The sequence below is a fragment of the Panthera leo genome, chromosome C1 (assembly GCF_018350215.1).
Source record: "Panthera leo isolate Ple1 chromosome C1, P.leo_Ple1_pat1.1, whole genome shotgun sequence".
In the NCBI taxonomy this organism is placed as follows: Eukaryota; Metazoa; Chordata; class Mammalia; order Carnivora; family Felidae; genus Panthera; species Panthera leo.
Window position 1 is genome coordinate 212751366 of NC_056686.1, and position 24874 is coordinate 212776239.

The 24874-nt window shown below is 41.4% G+C and overlaps 1 protein-coding gene across 6 annotated transcripts in view; it reads left to right on the forward strand.

Annotated features, from left to right (window-relative positions):
- The window catches only part of DIS3L2 (DIS3 like 3'-5' exoribonuclease 2), a 347338-nt gene that overhangs the window by 55889 nt on the left and 266575 nt on the right, over positions 1-24874 (forward strand). For all 6 annotated transcript variants that reach the window (XM_042950509.1, XM_042950514.1, XM_042950513.1 and 3 more), the window contains exons 4-5: positions 8138-8191; positions 15017-15118. In XM_042950509.1, coding sequence (XP_042806443.1) covers positions 8138-8191; positions 15017-15118 — 156 coding nt within the window. The remainder of the gene's footprint in view (positions 1-8137; positions 8192-15016; positions 15119-24874) is intronic.

The window sequence follows — 24874 nt, forward strand, 5'->3', positions numbered from 1 at the left end:
GTTTTATTGGAAGGGATATATTTGGGCCAGGCTGTGAATCGATGCAGTTTGAATAAATGAAGCTAAGAGAAAGTGCTTTACAGACGGAGAGATCAGTGTAAGCTACCCAGACAGAAGTGGGAAATAGAGTTTGGCTCTAAGAAACATTGATAGTTCAGTTTGCCTGGAGCACGTGGGTACTAAATGTTGGAGAATAGGGGTGAAAAGGGTATAGTAAACAGCAGCAGGCAATATTTGTTGAGTGCTTTATAGTTTACAAAATGTTTTCACAAACTAATGCATCGGTTCGGCTCAGCAAATGTTTGTTGAGCCCACATTGTGAGCCGGGGACAGTTCATAGTTAGGAGTGTGCCGCCCGGGCGCGCTCGAGATGAAGGCAGATGAGACTTTCTGTTCTTTGAGCGCCTGGCCCAGGGTGGGCAGGCAGTCGTGTGAACAGATGATTTGGGGAGAAATGGTAAGCCCTCAAATAAAAGCGTTACCGAGGTGTACGGAAGGAGGTTAGGGGGAAACTGGAAGACTGTAGGAGGTGACGTCTCGATGGATATTGAAGGATGGCTAGTTCGGGCCTATTGCACAAGTGATCCGTGTGCGGTAACAAGGTGTGGAGAGGCAGTGGCACTAATGGGGACATGAACTTGTGAAACAGTATAGAGTAAAGCAGCTTAGGTCTCCTCAGGCATGAAATATGAGGCAGGGAAATAGGTAATGAGGTGGAGAGGGAGGCAGGACCACATATTCTTTGAATGAACTCTATTTTATAAATTTTGGATTGGTATGGAGGTATTGCGGTGTGTGACCCAGCTCACTTGAAAATGTCGATTGTGTTCCATTTTCTGTCATCCTGAGAGCCCACTTTCTATATTTGTGGCTTTGGCTGCAGATCCAGCCGATGAACAGACACTGTCATCTTCTTTTCCTTTTTAATCACCTTTTTGTATTTACCTGTATTCAAGTGCACATATGATTAATACAGACTCTTTTTCTTCATTGTAACCTTTGACCCTGTTATCTACCCCCCACTTCAGCCCCTGGTTTCTACGCCCTGCTTATGCCTTATACTCCAGCCTCTGGCAACCACTAATCTGTATCTCTGAGCTTGTTTTTTGTTTGTTTGTTTGTTTGTTTTTTTAAAGATTCCACATATCAGAGACCATACTGTATTTGTCTTTCTCTGTCTGACCTGTTTCACTTAGCATAATGGTCTTGAGGTCCATTCATGTGGTCACAAATGGCAAGATATCATCCTTTTTTTTAATTGCTGAGAATATTCATTGTATATGTGTGTGCATGTATATACATCACAATTTCTTTATCCATTCATCCATCAATGGACACTTAGGTTGTTTTCATAGCTTGTCTGTTATAAATAATGCTGTAGTGAATATGGGGTGTACTTATCTTTTTGAGTATTTTTGTTGACTCTTGAATGGAAAACTTTTTAACAAATTGATCTCTATGATTTTAGAGGTACCATTGGCTTTTTTTTTTTTTTTTTTTTTTAAACTTTCCCTGGATTTCTTTGACAAGGCCTCTCAGAGTTGAAGCTGCGTTTGGACATTTGTCCATTCGTTAATCCATTCATTTGCTCTTTATCATTGAGTCCACATACCGAAGTCTGTGTTATCTAAAGTTTCTTGGCCTTCATCTTGTTTCACGTATGAAGACCCTTTGTGCCTTTCTCATTTTCATCTCCTGCCACTCTCCTCCAGGTACGTGCTGCTCTATTCACCCTGATCTTTAAGACTTTTTCTGTAAAAACTCTGCTCTTTGTTTTTTCTGTGACTCGGTACACACTGTTCCTAGTGCTTGGAATGCTTTCTCCCATTATCTTGATGTAATTGTACTTGACCTTTAAGTCCCTATCTAAATGTTACCCCCTTTGAGAAACCTTATTTTAATTCTCCAAGCAGAATTGGCCATGACTATTTCCTGAAACTGACTTCGTTGTTTACCCTTTATTCTAAAGTTATTGTCATCTCTTGGCATTTATGTTTCCTCAAATAGGCCATTCATTTCCTTATGGGTAGGGTTGTCTCTCATTCCCACATATTAGCCCGGTGCATGGCATTTGATTGATGCATAGTAAGTTTATATTGAGTAAATATTTATTTAGTGAGGATAAAGTAAATAAAGGATCAAGGTACTGTCTTCTGAAGAAGAGTGAGGGAAACTCAGTTGTTATAACTTGGAAGAAAAATTGCTTATAACTTTGGTTACAGAATTTTTAGAGATACGGTAAAGAAAATATTCTACGACGATACAGGTTTTGCTCCTTCCTATTAACTTTTGCTTTTGAAGCAACTCTTTGCTGATATTAAAACAAAACAAAAAGCTGATCAATATAACAACTCTCTTTCCCAGGAGTTTGTAAATGATTCCTCCTGGCTTGTGACATCATGAGACTCTGCAGCCAGAGCCTCCCTCCACAGATGAGAACAGTTGTTCTCTGCAGATGGGGAGAGGAATGGGTTCCAGATATGAGGTCACCGTGTGAAATATACAACACTGTAAATAAGATTTTCAGAGGCAGGGAAACAGAGTCCATCTGCTTTCTGATATGAAGTTAATGTGTACAGGCCTTGATGGTAAGATAAAAAGCTAGACAAGAAAAGCTATTTGAATGCTGCTGGAGAAAATTAAACTTATTAGATATACTTGTAAGTATTTGTTAACTTTTGTGTTCAAATTTGAGTATATTGTGACATCCCTTTTTTCTCCCTATCCTGAGAAGAAACTTTTATTGAGCGATATTAAGGAGATATTTTAAAATAGGAGTAGGATAATATTTTTATTTTGTTTTCAGTGCTTTGAACAATAATTTGACAGTTCGTTGGTGTTTTGCCCTATGTGGGGACGCAGAGTTCATGGTGACCAAAGGAATCTCTTCCTTGTACTTGAAGTGACCAGCAGTAACACATGATTATGTACATGTAGTTTTGAAAATTTGTTGTTATAAACAAGTTCTCACATCATACGTATGTCCTTTCTCTCTCCATAGTTGTTGAACTAGGGGGATTGTTATGGGAGATATTGGAAGAAACGAGAGTATGGGATAGACAGGCCTGGAGGGGACTTAGGTTTGGGGTGATGACCAGAGTGACACTGGGTTGGATGGTAGACCTGGCTGGCTTCCTGATCTCAGATGATGCTTTGGCCGAAGGTGGGCTCAGGTTGATCCCCCAGAGCAGGCTGAGGCATGATGTCAGAGTTCCCCCTTAAGTAGAATATTGGTGTCAAGTTGTTATTGGATCTTGGAAGAATTCCGAGTCCAGGGAGAGAGGACAGGATGGGTTAGTTTCTAAGACCATCATTTGTTACGAGTGAAATCGGCTGGAGAATGTTTGGGTATGAATTAAAAAGAATAGAGGTGACATTACAGTGGACTGACCAGCATTTAGAAGGCACAGATGATCTTCATAACATTACTTCCAGGGTGGTGGGAGAGCTTCAACTCTGCAGACATTTAGTAATGAGCTCATGTTTCTTGACTGCCTGCTAAGTGCCAGGCATATGCCAATGAGCGAGATAGATCATTCACTGGGGAAGACGGGCAAACACAGCTACGACATAAAGAGCAAATTACAGCCTGTGCTGAGTGCTACTAGGGAAGTAAGAAAGATGAGAAAGAAGAATTAGGGGGAGCCACTTTCTATGGGATGGTTAGGCTGCTCTGAGCAGGTGATTTCTGAGTTGAGATGTGCAGGGTGACAACGAGCCAGCTCTCAGGAGAACTAGGCGCAGAACATTACAGGCCGAGAGATCAGGTAGTGGGAAAATGGCAGGCAGGAAAAGCCTCGGTGTTTTTGAGGAATATGAAGAAAGCTGTTGGACATAGTGAGCGAAGGGAATTACGATATGGGAATAAGCTGAGAGGCAGCTGCCACAGGTAGGCTGTGTTGGAGAGTTGGATTTTATTAAAACTGAAGGGTTTCAGTAGGGAGAGGGCATGATGTACTTTATGCTTTAAAAACATCTCTCTGGCAGTTGTGAGGTGAACAGTCTCTAGTGGGAGCTGGGCGACCCTGTAGAAGGCCAGCAGAGTGAAGCAGGTACAAAAACATGGGTGGTGGCCGTGAGGATGATGAGGAGTGGAGCCGGACCTGGCAGGATGCTGATGGCTTAAATGCGAAGCTGAAGCAAAAGGAGGAATGAAGCATAATTCCCAAGTTTTGACTTGAGCAACGAGATGGACAGTTTTGCCGTTCACTGCGGTGGGGAAGACTGGGGGTTGGAATGCGGTGCTGGAGTGGGGAGGGAAGGGAGCAGACGGCGTAAGTGAGGGATGAGGCCCTGGTGATGAGTGTGGCAAACAGAGAGGCAGTCTGAGGCAGTTACAAGCGAGGACTCTGGAACCAGACGGCTTGGGCTTGGATGTGGTGTGCAGGTGGGCACCTCTCAGTACCTTGGTGTTCTCATTTGTAAGAGGGAGGACAGCAGTACCCAGCTCATAGACTTGATTGGAGGGTTAAATTAGTTGATAGATACAAAGTTCTTAAAACAGTATGTAACATGTAGTGGACTTAATGTAAGTGTTATTTGAGATTTTTTTTGATGGCTATGGGAGAAACCTTTGTTACTCAACTCAGGGGGTTGCTGCCCACGGAGGGTTAGCTGGCTTTTTAAGAAAATGTGAAAATACATATTTCTGTGTGAAATTCCTTTGCTTTAAGTATTCTCAAACACCCTGTGAGCCAGATAAAACATGTTTGTGATGGCCAAGTTAGGCTAATTAGCCCAGTCATGTGGTATTTTTCTCCAGTAACATTCAGCTCCTTGGGTGCAGGCATGGAGAAGGCAGGTAATTGGGTGAACTGAGAGCGAGGACTTGCCAGTCAAATAGAAGAGGGAGAGTGGACCCAGGGCTCAGGGTTTGCCAGGGCAGGAGGTAATGACAGGCCATGGCAACTAGCTGGCCAAGGCAGGGACTAAACATAATGTGGAGACAAAATATGGTCAAGTCCATGGGTTGGAAGTCTTAGTGAAGACAAGACATTGTTGAAGTGGGGTATTTACCTTAAGTGAGATGCGAGGATAGAGATCGTGATCAGAAAGTATGATACTTGAGTTTTCATGTTTAGAGTTGGTGTCATTAGCACTGATGCCAAGAGACAGCCGTGAACACAGGGGAGGGTGGGTAGGGTGGGTGGAGGAACAGGTGGCTAGAGTGACTGGCTAGGGTTGTCTGGTCAACCCTATGGATGCGAAGTTCCGTAAGTGTTTATAGGGATGGGGGTGCAGAGGAAGACAGTGAGCTACGAGTCAGAGCACTAGGGAATCAGATATATGATCAGAAGGTTTGAAAATGATAGCACTGAGGAGGTATAGCAGGAGCTAATGATAGGATCTTCAAAGGATCTTGGTTTTGATCAAGAATGGAGGAAAAAAATAATTTTAAAAGCTCAATGGGGAAGCAGGGGGCAAACATTCTTCTTCTGGTCCCTGAGATACATGGGATAGGAGAGATGAAATAGACTCCCTTTGAGAGCACATCAAGGGGAGTGATCCTGTCAGGGACAGCTGGGTTTCAGTTAAGTCAGGAAGCACAGGAGCATTCAGAGAAAGATGGAGCATTGTAGGGGCCTCACTGATCAGGTTCAGGCCTAGGAGAGGGTTAAGGAGGAAGATGAGTGATGAGGGTTTGGGTAGATTAGGTGATGGTCATAAAAATATGAAAATGGAAGTCCTAGGGGCGCCTGGGTGGCTCAGTGGGTTGAGCGTTCGACTTTGGCTCGTGTCATGATCTCGCAGTTCGTGAGTTCGAGCCCTGCGTGGGGCTCCGTGCTGACAGCTCAGAGCCTGGAGCCTGTTTTGGATTCTGTGTCTCCCTCTCTCTCTGCCCCTCCTCCACTCATGCTCTGTCTGTGTCTCAAAAATAAATAAATATTAAAAGAAAATTTCTAGGGGTGCCTGGGTGGCTCAGTCGATTAAGTGTCCGACTTCGGCTCAGGTCATGATCTCACAGTCCATGAGTTCGAGCCCCACGTCGGGCTCTGTGCCAACAGCTCGGAGCCTGGAGCCTGCTTCGGATTCTCTCTCTCTCTCTCTCTCTCTCTCTCTCTCTGCGCCCCTCCCCCACTCGTGCTCTGTCTGTCTCTCTCTGTCAAAAATAAATAAACATTAAAAAAATTAAGAAATGGAAGTCCTAGACTTTTGCAGATGAATAAGACAAAGACAGATGTATTCTTTTGCTAGAAGAACATCAAGTGAGGGGGGAAAAAACCCAAAACAAACCTTAGATCAGAAAGCAATGCTTGGAATCAGAAAATGAGTTTTTAAAAACTTTAACTTCAGTGAATTGACTTTATTTGGAGTGTCTTCCCCTCATTAGACACTACACTTTATGAGGCAGAGACTTTTATTACTCTCCATTGTGTCCCCATCACTTAGCATAGTGCCTGTCATGCTAGTCTTCAGGAAATTGTGTTGAGGGAGTGGATAAAAATTGAGGATAAATGTAATAAGCCTTTTATCTCCCTCCTCCAACAAGAGACAGCTATTCTAGAAGTGAAATTTCAGTGACATTCATGAAAAGGAACTGGCCTCAGAGAGCTCTGCTGGCCTTGTCTCCCACCCCAGCCCCCCTACCCCCCTACCCTGAGCAGAGTTACAACATGGTGGGGCAAGAGTAGTTGCCCTCGGGGCGTCTGGGTGGCTTGGTGGGTTAAGCGTCCGACTTCGGCTCAGGTCATGATCTCACGGTCCGTGAGTTCGAGCCCCGCGTCGGGCTCTGTGCTGACAGCTCAGAGCCTGGAGCCTGTTTCAGATTCTGTCTCTCGCTCTCTCTCTGCCCTTCCCCTGTTCATGCTCTGTCTCTCTCTGTCTCAAAAATAAATAAACGTTAAAAAAAAAAATTAAAAAAAAAGAGTAGTTGCCCTCTTAAGCACTCTTGCTTATGTGGCGTTCTCTGCCTGAATTTCCCTTCTGATTTATCTGTGAATTTTTCTCCTGTCAACGAGCGGATCAGACACTGTCTCTGAAACCTTTCCTAGTGCCCCCAGCCGAGAGTAAGCTGTGTCCCTACTTACAGAGTTCTTCATATTTTACTTTAGAAACAAGGACTGAGCTTGATCACCACTCTCTCTCCACAATGTGTGTCTCAGGATCTTGATCGTAGCCAGTATTCAATAAATCTTGAATTAAGTCCACTTAGGATGTTAACAACAATAGTATAAACTGTGACATGGGAGTTTGTAATTTACACATTTAAACATGGTGCACCGGTGGAGGGAAGGACTATTTTCTACTTTATTTTATGCTCTCACCTATTTTGTTAATTAACATATCTTCGAGTCTTTCAACATTTTAGGGGGGAAATGTTATTTAAAACACTTTCTCAAGACACCTTTTGAGTCTGGCTCTTAGGAAAATAACCGCCTCTATCCATGTGTTCCAGTGGCCTTCAAATGCAGCTGGAACCTTGGGAGGGTTACAGCTTCCTGCAAGGGCCTAAAATAGTGAACTGCTATTGAAGGCAGCCCCCACCTGCACCCCTGTGCTAAATAGAAGCAGACCCTGATTTGGTGCTGGAATAACATGAAGTTGAAGGCAGACTGGGTGGCCTGGCTGTTGGAGTCAGGATTCCCATTTACATTAAGAGCTGGTTCTGGACCATTTTGAATTATTGACTCATTTGGCTCTGCAGAAGTGCCACAGTAAAAAAAATATGCATCTGGTCTCTCAAGGTTGAGTATCCAGGTTGGAAGTCAACCTGTATCACTTTGAAAATTGTCACAGACATGAGCAAGCATGGCAAGGTCTCCGTGAATAAAAAAGGCCATTATATAGCGAGGCGTAATCCCCACATAACCTTGTTCTTAAAGTAAAGGTTTAAATGTGAAGACCGGCATCCGGGGGCGCGTAAAATCCCAGTAGTTGCTGCTCTGCCGCTCCTCTCCTCTGCCCGTTCACAGCAAGGTGCCAGTGTGAGCTTTCAGTCTTCGATGGAACCTTGTGTTCCAGACATCGATATAAATCATGTTTCACGCAGTTTACGAGTGGTTCGCGTATGCCTGAGTCGTTTCCTAGATCGAGCTGTTTAATTAATTTAAAAACGTTTTATTGGAGAATAACATACATATGGAAAAATACTAAGTGTATAACTAGATTTTCACAGATTTTATTTTTTATTTTAAAGGGTGTATTGAGAATTAATCCAAAGAAGTTTCATGAAGCCTTCATTCCTTCCCCGGTAAGTTCAATAACTTTATAATAAACTTAATGTCACAGTTAATTTTTTAGATGTGCTCTGAAACTGAAATCCTATATTCTAACTAAAAAGCGGAGTAGTAAAACAAAATCGAGGATGGGCAAGGATTTGTTTCAAATTTAAATAAGCAAAATTTGTCTTTGGCTAACAACCCCTTCTGCCTGTCTTAAACCCACACTGTGAGTAAAGGGGACAGTACTTGTTACGAGGGCTGCAGAGAGCAGCTGAACCCACACAGACGCCCAGTAGGTTTTGCAGTTCAATGCCCTTGGTTTATAGCTTAAAAGGATTTATGGGTTTTTCTGCTGATTTAAGTTAATCTTTCCTAAACACGCTATCTACTTTCGATCTACTGCGTGAGCTAATTTGCAAATATGTCCAAAAATAACGTGTAATGCTTTTTTTCTTTTTGGTCAGAGTTTCTCACTTCACTCCTCTGCAGGTGATAGGACTTGGTATAAGGCTCTTCACCGTTGGGTCTTTATACCCTCCTGATTCATTTTAACAGGCTCTCTCCTGTTAAGGGAAGTTCACTCTGACATATAGTTAGCAGGAGGTCTCTGGATAAGGCTCGATTGTGCAAAGCCAGGAGAGCAACATTCTCAAATTCCTGACGTGACTTTTCCAGGCTGCCATAAATAAGATAGCCATAGAATTGTAGATTTTTTTTAAAGTTTATTTATTTTGAGAGAGAGAGAGAGAGAGAGAGAGCGTGTGTGTGTGTGTGTGTGTGTGCGCGCGCGCGCGCGCGCAAGTATGAGCTGGGGAGTGGGGCAGCAGGAGAGAGAGGAGAAACCCAAGCAGGGTCTGTACTGTCGGCACGGAGCCTGATGGGGGGCTCAATCCCACAAACCATGAGATCATGACCTGAGCCAGAATCGAGAGTTTGGACGTTCAACTGACTGAGCCACCCAGGTGCCCCCATTTATAGATGTTTTAATGGTGGAAGAGAGCATAGGAATAAATTTGAACTTATTGATGAGGGAATGGAATACATATATATATATATATATACATATATATATATATATGTATATATATATATATATTTTTTTTGTGTGTGTGTGTTAACATATTTCATGATGTTAAATGACAAGTTTAGTGAGAATACAAGCTCAGTCATGTGCTTCACAGGTGGTAGTTGTGTCACAATAACTTTTAAGACCTATTCCCAAGCTCAGTTTAGTTCTTTTTTTCTTGTTCTACAGAAGCCAAGGATTCACATTTGTTTGTCAAGTTCAGTCTTACCGGTTGGATTAGATAAAAAGTATCACTGGCATGTTACATTGTTCTCTCTGAATCCTATTCTGTTCCTGTGATGGAATGTGCTAGATATGCTGACCCTCGTACTTTGATTGTATAACTGAGGGTCAGCTTTGTGGCATAACTTACCTGCAGGAGTAGTTTTATCGTTCAGTGGAAACACTGTTTACATGGTGTCAAGATTCTCAAGTTTGCTCATAAGATGAAAATCACATTCAGTAATCATAAAAATTACCCATGAATACTCTTAGGAATATGCCTTGTTGGAGACAGATAATCTCTCAGTAAATCCAGCATAACTTGCATTTTCTCTACATTAGAAAGAATTACCATTTATTCGTTGGCATACCAGTTGAAGGAGCTTGATTATAATAGGGGCCCCGGTGTATGAAAAACATGGATTTTTAAGCACGAGAATCATACCCTGTGCAGTAAGGAGTTCACCCTGAGAGACACCTGGGAGCTGAGCAGATTATAAATCTCCTGTCTCCTGTGTTCACTGAAGTTTGCTGTCATCGATTGGAATGTTAAGGGGAGCTCCACAGAACCTTTTGAAAATTTTATTGCTTATTTTCTTTCTTCTCTGAATACACAGTATTGAATTTCCCTGAGTTGGATCCATGTTAGGCTGGTTCCTAAGAGGTGTGGGGCCCAGGACAAGAATACAAATGGAGGCATGCATACTTTATAATAATAAATATTTAAGAGTATAAATCAAACTAGCAAACTGTTAACACATTCATAACAAATAAAATATATTACTTGCCAAAAATACCTCTATGTACCTGGGTTCAAATGTAGAATTCTCATACTCCTTGGAGCTCCATGCTGAAGTGGGGGTGCATGGAGAGGGTCCACCTCTGGCCTACCCTTCTTCCCTTCCTAATCCTGTCTTCCCTCTTTGCTGCCCGCCCACCTCCCCCATCAGTGAGGGTGCTTGCATGCACTTATGTGAGCATCTTATCATATCCCACATGTCCAAGTTCTTTCCACATGCCTTGGAAATACCTGTCCTTTAGCCACCTGTCGAGTCCAATGGGTGCCACCAGTGACTGTGGTCTGGCTTCGGGCAGACAGACCTGGGGAAGATGCCTGTGTATGCCCTGGAAGTGAACTTGGAGCTGATTACCCCAGGGATGCTCATCTGTTTGGCCCTTAGAATTCCCTGCTTATGGAGAGGAGTGTGACTGGAGAAGGGCCAGAGTAAAGGTCCTCTAAAATGTGGGGCCTAGTTAGGTTCCTATAATTTAAATTCATATGACCTAAATTTGCAAATGATGTGTTGCCACAGTTTAATTTGGCTTGTTAAAGGAAGTTAAGAAGCAAAAGTTATTGATGTTTCAAAAGCCCAAGTTGTTCTCCTACTTGAAATTGTATTTTTGGCATGTCCTATTAAGACTCTTTTAGACAGTTGTGATATTAGGATTGGCTTATTTTTATGCCTCTTTTATTCTCTTAATTGGCACTAATGGAGTAGTAATATTGTCTCAGAGGGTAAAAAAGTGCTGAATGATTCACCTTTAAGTAACTAAGAACTGACTGCAAAAGCTCTATCAAAGCCTAGTTGTAAGTTTTGGTTGTAGATACGGGAACAGTCCTGCATTCTAGTTTTGTGGGGTTTTTTGGTCAGCTTAAGTTTTTAGAGGCATTATAGAAAGTATTGAGGAGGGAGATAGTGGAGGCAATAAACTGCATGTAGATAAACCCCACAACCACCATTGGTCTGGATTTATGAGCATATGTAGCTCATGTCCAGGTCGAGTATGAACTGGAAAAATGCTCGCAGGTGGACTAGGAGTAAGATGTCAGAGCCAGGGACTGAATGTTACTGTCCCTGCTTTAGCATGGACAGTAAAGACAGGAATTGATAGTAAAGAAGATGTGGCCCCGACCCTGATGATAGGAAATTGAAGAGTTTTCTTATTTGTAAAACGAGGGGTGGATTAGATTGTCTAACGTTTCTTACACCTTAAAAATTCCAAATTCTAATTTAAATTTCTAAAGTTTTTGGAGATAACAAAAATACACTAGGTTTGATTATTTAGGTTCTTACTAACTTTAAAAACTAAGTTGTGAACTTACACAATGTCATTTGCTGTGTTAAAATGTCTACTTAAGTCAATAGGCTAAGAACAGTAATTCATCATCACTTGTTTTTTTTTTTAAATTATTTTTAACGTGTATTTATTATTATTGAGAGACAGAGAGACACAGAGCATGAACAGGGGAGGGGTAGAGAGAGGGGGAGACACAGAATCTGAAGCAGGCTCCAGGCTCTGAGCTGTCAGCACAGAGCCCGACGCGGGGCTCGAACTCACAAACTGCGAGATCGTGACCTGAGCCGAAGTTGGTCGCCTAACCAAGTGAGCCACCCAGGCGCCCCATCATCACTTGGTTTTAATAAAGTACTTCATTTTGGGGGCTGTTGACTTAGGTTCATTATAATTTCTACTGATAGAAAGTTGATTTTCATTTTCTTTTGACAAAGCCAAAATACATGGGACAAGTCACTTATATATGTACCTGCCAGCCTCCTGGAGTTCTCAGTAAAAGTAAGATACAGAGTTAGAATAAAACCATGTGACTTTCAAGCAAACCAAGATAAATTGGTATTATTGAGATGCTTCTTTGTCCTATTTGGAATAGGATAAAGAGGAGAAATAGACTAGATATAGAAACTTGGCTTTTTACAAATAACATAAGCTCCATTCTGAATATGTTGGTGTAAGAAGTTTTATAACTTTTTTGTGCATCTTGTCATGGGAGGCACCCTTTGAACATCTGTGGAATTTATTTGGCCCAAAGGGAGCTGTTGCATCAATAGGGAATGCTCTTGGTTGTCCTCCCCCCTCCAAAGCCTCCTAAGTATTTTTTTTTAACGTTTATTGTAGAGAGAGAGAGAGAACACACATGCGCGTCCATGCAACCGGGGGAGGGGCAGACAGAGGGGGTTACAGGGAACCTGAAGCAGGCTCCATGCCGATAGCACAGAGCCCAGTACCGGGCTTGAACTCGCAAACCGCAAGATCATGACTTGAGCCAAAGTCGGATGCTTAACCGACCTAACTACCCACGTGCCCCTGCTAAGTATTTACTTAGATTACCCCCAGATCCCTTTGTATTTCCTCTAGGTTGTTCATTAGTCCGTTTTTTCCCCTACTCTCTCTGGGTGTGGGTGGGTAGAGCTACTCTTTGGAATTCAAATAAAGAACTGAACTCTTTGGCCTTTAAAAGTAGTCAAGGGCGTGCCTGGATGGCCCAGTCGGTTAAGCACCCTCCTCAGCTCTGTGCTGACAGCTCAGAGCCTAGAGCCTGCTTCGGATTCTATGTCTCCCCCTCTCTCTCCCTGTCTCCCCTCCCCCAAAATAAACAAACATTAAAACAATTTTTTTAAGTAGTCAAGTGGGGGTGAATCAAACTTTTAAAAAAGATTTTTTTTTAATGTTTATTTATTTCTGAGACAGAGCATGAGTGAGGGAGGGGCAGAGAGAGAGGGAGACACAGAATCGGAAGCAGGCTCCAGGCTCTGAGCTGTCAGCACAGAGCCCAACGCGGGGCTCGAACTCACAGACCGCGAGATCATGACCTGAGCCGAAGTCGGTCGCTCAACCGACTGTGCCACGCAGGAGCCCCAGAATCAAACTTTTAATATTGAGCTGTTCCCAAGTTTACTGTCTTTAAAATAAGAGGTTCTGCAACAGGTACAGGGTTTTGTAAGAGCTGAGTAGTGATGCAATACCTGTAGATTTGTATATTGTTTGAGGTTTTGTGTTTTGTTTTTTTTTTTTGTATACTGTCTGCTTTTCTTGGTTTCTTGGGATGGAAATATGACAATACCAGTATCTTATCATCTTAAATCTTTGCGCTAAGGGTGGTGTACCTGCTTATGAAAGAGACGTTTCGTTCCATATGTTTTGACACGTGATAATGGGTTGGGATGACCTCCAGACAGCTCTCTTTTCATCCCAGGGAAGTTGGAGAGGTCCTGTCGCTATGTAAATTGCAGAAGGCAGCAGTTGGTGATGATGTGCCACACTTCAGTTGTTCACTCTCCGTTCATTGGTTGTTTCTTCCTTGTATCTGTGAGAAGCTCGACGTGAGGTTAACAGCAGTAACTGTCTATGTGGCTAACACAGTAGCGGTACCTCAGGGACTAGGGTGGGTCAGGTTTGGCAACCTGTGTAGGCCACAGCTGTGAGCCCATGGTTAGATTGGAAATTGAACAGAAAAACTGTTCTAAAAGGTCTCTAATGGCTTGTAATCGGAAACTATAAAAAATGCTGACTGCCTAGAGTCCCATTTTTGGTGGTGGTGGGACAAGTTTGGTGAACTGGGGATGCTCATTTCAGTTTTAACTGAAATGTCATAGTAATCGCCTTTAGCTCGTTGAGTGTTAAATCTTATCGAATCAAGTGCCTCTATTAGCAAATTTTGAGTGGTGGTTTCTATGCCTGTTTGCTATTATTTCCTTTAAGAAAAATAAATATTTTATTTCTCTTTTATTTTCTGAAAAGAAGCACTCCATATAAACCTTCAGAAGGATAAAAGGATTCGAGTGCATGTTTGCCTGTTTGTTGATGAAACGTTTTAAAAATACTTCAATTTTTTTCATGGACCCTTACTGCTGAAGGGGTGGTTTTCCTTAGCTCTCTTTTCCATCTGAGTGTTTTTTGCAAAGTAATTTGGCTTACTAGGAAGACTCTGGCCTCTGTGTAAGTTTAGTAGTTGATACCTGGGGAGTTCACTAGGGCTTTACTGCTTTAAGTGGGTTATTTGTAAGCATGTGGTCAAGGATGTAGGTGTCCCGTGCTTTGTGTTCACAGGGGGTGAGGGAGGGGGGTCCAAGTTCACCCTGCTCCTCAGTCAGACAGGTGGAGGAGTGTGAGAATGCTTCATGAATCTCCTGTCCCTTTCCTTTCCTTCTTTGTCTTCTACTTAGGTCTCCATCAAAACAACCATACTTTGCTTTCTGTGCCACTTGCCTGGGGGGGGGGGGGGGGGGGGAGGAGTATGATTTTGCTAGTTCCTTCCTTGGAGAACCCAATTCCTAGAGCTGGTTGCTGCTCCTGCCCCCAGTTGGTTTTCTTGGGGGATTATATTTTATTGTTCTTCTGTTTGCTTGCAAATTGGCTACTTTTTACCCTTCTTTGATACTTAAAAAAAATTCCGTTAGTGTAGAAAACGTATCATCATGCTTTATGTCAAACAAGAAAGGATCACTTACTCCTTTCTCATTCCAATTAGGAAAGCATGCAGCCTCAGTTTTTTGCGTTATATATTTTTGTTTGTTTTTGGTCTGCCTATGGGAGATCTTCCCTTATATTTAAAAAAATGTTTTTTAGCATTCTGTTAACCTGCTCTTCTATGTTCATCCCCATTTCTGCTAGTTCCAGAGACTGATTTCCCACTAGGTCTGTTTGTGGCTATGTACTAGCATTCTTGTGAGGTCAGTGGACAGTTTGTAGAGTTCCCAACTTTTAAACCAAGGAAGTAAGTTTTGGTTCCAGGCCTTGGTAAGGTGACTGTTTTCTCTCTCCAACCTAGGATGGTGATCGAGACATTTTTATTGATGGTGTTGTTGCTCGTAATAGAGCCTTGAATGGGGATCTGGTGGTCGTGAAGCTGCTTCCAGAAGAGCAGTGGAAGGTAAGTTAAAATTTCCTTTTCTAATAATAGAGTCCTCAGGGCCTTTTCATTCCATGGTGCATCGGGGAGACATCATAAACTGAAGCAGTCATGGACTCTTCTAAGAAGCAGGCCATGGAATGCTGGGAACTTAGAAGCATCTGATGGGCAGACAGCTAATGATTTGAGTTGTTCTCCTTGCTCCCTCCCTTGTGACCTGTCTTCCCTTCACATGCCTTGCATTGGTTTCTGGTAATTTTTAGGACAGAATAAAAGCTTGCAGGGCACATTCAAACTTGATATGTATTATTTTCCCACATTAAATACTGGGAGAACTGGAAAGACAAAGTCATGGGAGGGTGGCAGTCTTCATACATTCTTGCTGCCTCTATGGGAAAACTCAGGCAACACATACCTAGTTCTGTAGGGTCCAGTTTGGTGATTGGGCTTCCTTTGGCAGACAAAAATAGACTCTTTTTATAAAACAGAGATCTGGTGGCAGAGGAAGTGTTTTCAACATGAGAATATTCTGGGTTTCATTCTCTATATATGTCTGTCAATCGAAAAGAAAGATGTGGTTTTTGACTAATATTTTTTATTAAAAAATTTTTTTAATGTTTATTTTTGAGAGACAGAGACAGTGTGAGTCAGGGAGGGGCAGAGAGAGAGGGAGACACAGAATCCAAAGCAGGTTCTAGGCACTGAGCTGTCAGCGAAGAGCCTGACGCGGGGCTCAAACCCATGAACCATGAGATCATGACCTGAGCTGAAGTCATATGCTTAACTGACTGAGCCACCCAGGTGCCCCTTGACCATTATTTTAAATAAGAGTCAGGCACTGGAATCATTTATAGTAGCAGTTTCTTTGAATTGTCATGTAGAACTGGCAACTTGTGTGTCTAAGTCTGGATTTTTCTTTGTAGCATTTATTCATAGCATCTTTTATTTGGCTCAGTTCATCGGTGTTGAGGAATATGGTGTTGTCTTCATTGAGCGGTACTATAGGAAATAATAGAGTGGGCTTTTTAGGCTTGGGTTTGAATCCCTTTCTGCAGCTCATCTGTATAACTTTGGGTGAATTATATAACCTCTCTGTGCCTCAAATGCTTCATCTGTAAAATGGGAATAATCATAGTACCTACTTCATACGTTTGTGATGAGGATTAAATGAGAATATACATGTAAGAATCTTAGAATGGTGCCTAAACCATGGTAGCAGCTCAAGAAATGTTGGTTTTTATTATTAGCTTTTCCAGAAATGGGGGAAGTACTACCTTATCTCAGAGCTTTGTTGAGATATAAATTCAATTTGTGTTTTATCCGACAGGGCTGGAGTAACTGAGTTAGACCTACATGCCAGGGATTTGTAGGGTGTAGGGATGTTAATAATGATCACGATAGACATAGTTCTTTCTTTTTTTTAATCTTTTTTCAACGTTTTTATTCAGTTTTGAGAGAGACACAGAGCATGAGTGGGGGAGGGGTAGAGAGAGAGAGGGAGATACAGAATCTGAAACAGGTTCCAGGCTCCAAGCTCTTAGCACAGAGCCAGACACAGGGCTGGAACTCACGAGCCATGAGATCATGATGTGTGCCGAAGTCATTCGCTTAACTGACTGAGCCACCCAGGCGCCCCATGATAGACATAGTTGTTAACCCTTATGGAGCTTTTAGTCTGATGGGGAGTGCAGGAAGAGACAGATATTAATAATACACAAATTTAAGGATAATTATAGTTAATGCTGTGAAGTTAAGTGAAGAGTATTTTATGAGGGTTAGTTATCCTAGTCCTGATACCCCCAGCCCACCCCCAGTTGCAGCCAATTGTGGCTGTAGTCTCCTCCCTTGATTCTCCAAAAGCACAGCTAAGAGTTGGTTCCAAGTCCTAGGAACATAGATTGATTTAGGCCACTTTCTCTTTTCTGGAAAGCGTCATCTAGCACAGTGTTGACCATATCTAAGAAGGCAAGAGGAGTGCATTAGGGCCTGATCAAACTAAAGGAAGTATTCCTGGAGGTCATTTGAGGGAGTAAAGAGGCAGAATTAGAGTGAAGATGATCCGAAGAAGGAACACAAAAAGGTGGTGGTTTCCTTTAACTCAAGGAGTGAGAATGGGCAGAATAGAAAGAAATAGAAGAGTAGTTAGCAAATTGGGTGAGTCTGGCGCTGACCGGAACATGTGTAAGATGTTGACTGGTTGAAGAATAGGAATGGAGAGCATATAGTAGAGCACCGGTTGAGCTCTACAGAGGTGGACGAGGTTGATTAAAAAAGAGCAAGGCCAAGTTGCCTAGCATCCTTCCTACCTTGGCTGCAGCAGGGGATGGCTAAAAAAACCCAAACATATGAATAAATAAGTTAGTTGCATTATTTTCCCTGTTTTGCACCTCCTTTGTATTTAAGACCAGCAGGCACAGCCTTTCCTGGTATTGTATGAACCACTCTTGCTTTGGATAGGAAGCCTAGGAAGATGAGGGTAGGTTGGAGGTGAAAGTGTTTGTTGTTGTCATGCTCTAGAAGGACAGCTTAGGACTTGGGGATTCTTACTTCTGCCTTGGTGCCTTTGCTTCTAGACAAAAACCTATACCTCCTTTAAGACTCAACACAGCCAAGTTGTGTTTTTTCCCAAGAGGCCTAAGTTTGTGATTTTGTAATTCCTAGGTCACTGGAGCTAGTTAAGCAGATAAGAATTTACTGAAATTCTTATAGTGCTCCCACAGTCAGTGTATTCAGACTACATAGACACAGCTTGTTGTTTTTCTATTTTACAGTTAATATCTAAAGGCAGAAGAGATTAAGGGCCATATGGGAGTTTTAAGCCAGGGAGTGACATGGTCTTATTTAGCCAAAAATCACTCTGGCTGCTATTTGGAGAATGGAATGTAGTGGGGGCAATTGTGCATTGGCGTGGCCAGTTAGGAGGTATATGCCGGGCCGTGATAGTGAAGGTGCAGAGAGGTAGAGATACATTTTGAAAGAGCTAATGGGACTTGAAGATAGATTTGAGGAGTAGGGTTAATGAAAGCAGGGAATGAAGGATTAAGGTTCTGGTTTAAGCAAAATGGGTGAACATGATGTCATTAATTTGAAATGAGGAATAGTAGGGATGAGCATGTTTGGGTACAAAAATTATTAGTTCTGCTTGGCCATGTTAAGTTTTAATTTCTTTTCAGACATGTTAATAGAGATGTTGAGAATATATGGAGGCGTAGATGGTTCATTACTCATAAATTCTAAGTTGTGGAAGAAATAATCCCGATTCTACACAAACACTTGCAGAAGATGCAAGAGGAGGAAACCTTTCCCAACTTCTAAGAAGGCAGCATTGCCTTAATATCAAAACCAGGAAAAGACATTGTAAGAGAAGAAAGCTATAGACCAGTACTCCTCACAAACATGGTTGAAAAAGTCCTCAACAAAATATTAGCCAATAGAATCCAACAACATATTATACTAAAAGGGTAATATAGCATGAGCAAATGGGGTTTATCTCAGGAGTGCAAAGTTTAATATTTGAAAAGCAATTTCATGTAATTCACCTAGTTAACAGACCAAACTTACCATATTTCATTTGAATGCCATCATTTCAATAGATGCAGAAAATACAATTGACAGAAGTCCACAACAATTCATAATAAAAAATCACAGCAAACTAGAAATAAAAGAGTACTTCCTCAATTTGGCAAAGAACATCTAGGAGATACTTATAGCTAACACCATTCTTAGTAAGAAGAAAGGCTAAATGCTTTTCCTCCAATATTGGGAATGAGGTAAGAATGTCCCTTCTCATCCCTTTTATTCAACACTGTACTGGAGATTCTAGCCAGTACAGTAAAGCAATAGGGGATAAAAGCATTCGGATTGGAAAGGAAGGAGTAAAACTGTATTTAATCTCAGACTATATGATTTTCTATATATAAAATCCTAAGGAATCTACAAAAAGCTGCTAGAACTAATAAGTGAGATTAGGTTGAAGGCCAGAAGGTTGATATAAAAAATCAATTGTACTTATATATATTAACAATGAGAAATTGGAAATTTCAAAATTTATTAAAGTATCTTTTTCATAGGATCAAAATTATGATATACTGAGGGAAAAATGTGACCAAAGATGTGTAAGACATGTACACTAAAACTATAAACGTTTTATAGTTTATAAACTGAGAACAATTACATAAGGTCTCAATAAATGGTGAAAAATATCATGCTCATGAATTAAAAGACTCAGTAATGCTAAGATACCAATTCTATTCAGATTGATAGATGGATTCATCACAATCCCAAAGAAAATTGTAGCAGGCTTCTTTATAGATGTTAACAAGCTGATGTTAAGATTTGTATAGTTGTGCAAAGGACCTAGGATAGCCAAAACAAAGAAGAACAAAATTGGAGGCTGTATATCACCTGATTTCAAGACTTACTATAAAGCTCTGATAATCAAACTGTGTGGTAATGTCAAGATAGACATATAGATTGATGGAACAGAGTAGAGAGGCCTGAAGTAGACCCACACATACAGGATTATTTGATTTTCTACAATGGTGCCAAAATAATTTGGTGGGGAAAAGATCTCTTTTCAACAAATGTGCTATTACAATTGTGTAGCCATATGAAAAATAATGAACTTTGACCCTTACCTTGTACCATATACAGAAATTAACTTGAAGTGGATTATAGATATAAATGTTTGTGTAAAAACTATAAACTTTCTATAAGAAAAAGGGGAAATTTTTAGTGATCTTAGATTTAACAAATATTTCTTAAATATGAAGCATAAAAGAAATAATAAATTTGACTTTATTAAAATTATCAACTTTTGCTTTTTAATAAACACAGTTACAAAAAGGCAAAACATTTATCTGACCAAAGATTTTTATTATCTAGACTATAAAGAACTCTTTTAGTCAATAACAGGCAGCCTATTTAAAAACTGTATTAAAGATTTGAGAGATACTTTACTAAATAAGATATATGGATAGCAGGTAAGCATAGGAAAAGATGCTTGACATAGTCATTAAGAAAATACAAATTAAAAGCACAAGATACAACTATAAAATCTCTAGAATGGCTGATGTTAACAAGACTGACCATAACCAGTGTTGGCAAGGGTGTGGAGCAGCTGGAAGTCTCATGCACTGCTGGTGGGAATATAAATGGTATATTCACTTTGGAACACGGTTTGACAACTTCTGAAAAAGTTAAGTGTATACTTAACATGACCCAGCCATTCCACTCCATTCCTGGATACTTACCTTGGAGAAATGAAGGCATTTGTCTGCATAAAGACTTACATATGAGTTCATAGCTGCTTTTTTGGTAATAGCCCCAAACTGGAAACAGCCCAAATGTCCGAAGTCATGAAAACCAATTTTGCTATACCTATTCAACAAATACAACTCAGCAGTTAAAAAAAAAAATCAATGGAGTATTGATACATGCAGCAACATGGACAAATCTCAAAATAAATTACGATGGATGAAAGAAGCTAAGCAAAAAAGAATACACTTTGTATGAGTCCATTTATATAAAACTCTAGAAAATACAAACTAATTTGTATGAACAAAAGGCAGATCATTGGTTGCTTGGGGCAGGAGTAAGAAAGATAGATTACCAAGGGGCCTCAAGGAAGCTTTGGGAGTGATGGACATATTCATTATCTTGATGGGATAGTTTCATAATTGTGTATGTATGTCAAAGCCAATCAGTTTGTGCACTTTAAATATATGTAATTTTTTTTTTTTATTATTTTGGAGAGAGAGTGAGCAGGGGAGAAGGGCAGAGGAGGAGGAGGAGGAGGAGGAGGAGGAGGAGAGAGAGAGAGAGAGAGAGGGAGAGAGAGAGAGAATCTTAATCAGCTTCTATGTTCAGTGTGGAGTCTGACGTGGGGTTTGATCCCCTGACCCTGGGATCATGACCTGAGCCAAAATCAAGAGTTGGATGCTCAAATGCCTGAGCCACCCAGGTGCCCTTAAATATATGCAGTTTATTCTATGTCAGTTATACCTCAGTCAAGCCATAAAAAATAACTGAAAATAAAGAAACAATAAGATACTTGGACAAATGAGCCTGGAGCTCCAAGGAAAGATTGAAGCTAGAGATGTAAATTTGGGAGTCATCAGCAGATACGTAATGTCAAATCCGAGGCAGTGGATGAGATCACTTAGAGAGTGTAGCTAAAGAAAAGAAGGCTGAGTACCGAGTTCTTGGGTAAGCCAGCATTTAGAGGTCAGCTGACGAGACTGTGGAGAGACCTGTGCCCCTGGACAGGGAGGGTATGAAACATGGTGGTTAACTTTCATCTGTGTCTAAAGCAGAAATCAATGAAATTGAAAACAGAAAAACAAATATTGGTTCTATAATAAAATCAGTAAATCAATAAACTTCAAGTACAGCTGACAAAAATAGAAGTCACAGGTCACCAATATCAGGAATGAAATCGGGAATATCACATATCACAAACATTAAAAAGATAATTTTTGAAAAACAAAACAAAAATTTCAGCTGTGCTTGGTTTAGGGAACAGGCTGACGCAGAGGGGCAGTGGTGCAGAGAAATGGGTGTCCACAGACTCAGACTTTCATAGTCCATATGGTCTGCTCAAATCTAGGAAGGCATTTTTTGATCTACCGGATCCTGAGCCCTTTCTCATGAACAGGGATTGGTATGGATACAGAGAAAAGCCTAGACTGGCAAGGAGGACCCTTTGAGTTGCTGGCAGTAGATTAAGGGAGATGACCGAGGGACTGCCTTGGTGTGTGCGTAGGCCCTCTTCAGCTGCCAGCAGGTTTGAAATGTAGAGGATGGTCCAGGGTTCCTTGACTTATTCGTTTTCTGTGGAGCTCCTAAGGATCTTCACAGTGACTGCCTGATAATTGCTTTTTATATGAAAGTCAACCCCACTAGGTATGTCTCTTGGGCCTCATTACTTAGAGTATTTCATAGCTTCCCGTTCTGAAGCGGGAAGCCTTGCTGGCTGTAGCCCACCTGTCACAGTTGTTGGTGACAGGGTCAAACTAGAGAGAAGAGAATATTCAGACTGTCCTCAAGCATCCCTGACATGTAGAATATAAACATCTCAAAGCATACTGGCCAATTGTATTACAGGTTTGTTAGTACAAAAGCATATTGTTGTCAGAGGAATCTGTAGTCAATGGTGTGAGCAAATGTGAATTAATTGGATTATTCATCTTTGCTTCTTTATGCTTGTTGTGCTCACCCCCTCTTGGGTATGTAAACTACAGGGCCTTTGGGGTTTTAGAAAAAACAACAATTCTTTTAGCTATAGTAGTAAATAGTCAATTTATTTCACAGCATGTTTTTTGGCAAAATAGATAGCTGTTAAAGACTCAAGCTGTGAGGCAATCATAAAAAATAATTTGCTCTTATATAACAATTTTAATTTTAGAATTCTTCCACTTTTGTAGTATATATATGTAGTTTTTATTACAGACATCTAATGAAGGATAGTTGAGGGACAAAAGATAGTTTCTTCACTTTGTCAATTGGGACATTAAGTGACTTGTTTAGGAACTGGAAGTTTTTGGCAGGGCCAGGGAGCAGAATCCAGATCTCATGACTTTCAGCTTCTCGCTCTTATAGGGTTTCTTTTTTCTTTTGTGTGAGTGTGTGCATGTGTGTGTGTATTTTTCTAGGCTGAGGGTCTGGTTTTCCTCAGATTTTCAAAGCCGGGGGAGACCTGTCCTCCAAATGATTAGGAGCTATTTCACAGGTCCTGATGATTCTGCCCAGAACTGTGCCAGGTACCTGTTGGCTTCTCATCCTGCACCCTGTTCTGTGCTAGATCCTGGAGGTTCAGCCTGGGAAAGGTCACAGGCTTTGCTGTTAAGGAGCTCGTAGGCTGGATGGGATGGGGATGGGAACAACTGTAGTATGGTTTGCAAAATAGAAAGAAATACATGTCATTATGGGGCACCAAACTCTTATGAGAGGACTGGAGAAGGTTTCCTAGAGAAGGTTGCATCTGCACTAAGGTTTGAAGATGGGATGGGGCGCCTGGGTGGCTCAGTTGGTTAAGTGTCTGACTTCGGCTCAGGTCATGATCTCACAGTTCATTGGTTTGAGCCCCACATCGGGCTCTGTGCTGACAGCTCAGAGCCTGGAGCCTGCTTCGGATTTTGTGGGTCTCTCTCTCTCTGCCACTTTCTCTCTCCCTCTCTCTCTCTCTTTCTCTCAGAAATAAATAAACATTAAAAAAAATTAAAAAGAAGATGGGAAGGGAGAAGAGAGGTTTTGTTTTGTTTTAGGATGAGAATGACTTGGGTTGAGAATGATTTGGCAAGAGAGGATTGTGAAAATTTCCACTTTCGGGGAGGAACATGTGGAGTAAGGCTCTCTGTCCCTGCTGTGCCATCGGCTGAGTGCGGCCCTCCCAACTCTCCTAGAGACTGGTAAAAAAAAGTTCTCCAGTCCCTGCCTTCCAAGAAGACCAACAGCCTTGTGGGCCAGCCCCCCCCTACCCCCTGCCGCCCATTTTATTTTGAGAGAGAGAGAGGGAGAGGCAGGGAGAGAGAGAATCCCAAGCACGCTCTGCACTGTCAATGCAGAGCTTGACGTGGGACTCAAACCCATGAACCACAAGATCATGGCCTGAGCCAAAATCAAGAGTGGGATGCTCAACCAGCTGAGCCACGCAGGCGCCCCTGGCCTTGGCCCCTTTTGCAGAAGCCCCACAGATACTGCTCTTTGCTCTGTAAACACTCCCTTTGCCATTTATTTGATCTTCACCCTGCCTCTTGCATTCTCTTTTCCTTTTCTTCCCTTTGTCCCATTAAGTTCATCTCCATAATCATTAAACAACTTTGTCCTTCATCTTTTTTGTTAACTATAATAAGTTTACGCTGTTATTTTCCTTCTTTTAGTAGCCCAATATAGTGCATCACAAATATATAAACCCTGCGGATGTTGGATGATTGCTAACTTTTTAGGGCTTGCTATGTACCAGGAACTATATTTAATGCATCATACCATTCTTTAGTCTGCTGTTGTCTCTATTCCAGTTTTGTGAATGAGAAACTTGAGTCTTAGCTTACACATTTTACTTATTTAGGGAATATATAACTAGAGAATGACAGAGTTGGGATTCAGATTCACATCTCTGAATTTCATGAGCTCATTATTATTTGTTATTTCAGAGATAAAAAGAAGAGAGTTATTGGATATGTAGATAGAAATTGTCAAGTATCATAAAAATCAGCATAAATCCAGGAAATAGTAATATATACCTTAGCATTAGGTAGTATCTTGAGTTCCCATCATGGGTAAAGAGGATAATTGTATCAGTTGAAATGACCAAAGGCTTAGTATTAATTCTTAGAAAATAGCTGCTTTAGAAAAAATTAATTAGAATTCTAGTGGTTCTGTCTTAAGACTAGAGAGGTATGATAGCTTCTCAGGGCATTATGAAGGCAGGTGTTGGGAATGTGCCATAACCTTACCAGACATCTGCTCTAGATAGCGGATCAGATACTGAGAGAGCTGACTCAATTATAAAGTTACCTCAAGAGCTACAGCCTGCTGAACAAGGGGTCACAGACCCAGCTGTCATCCTGACCTGAGAGTAGATCACAAACTCGTGGGGCATGTGGCACAGGTGTTCAGAAGGCAGGTAGGCAGTTGCCATGGTAGAGGTGGGTCCTTCTCTGACAGAGACATAGGACTAATTTCAGAGACATAGGACTCTCTCAGTATAAACAGACTGGTGGAGCTGGCCCCTGGGCTGGAGTCAAGGAGGCTATTTGATTGCCATGCTAGGAGAAT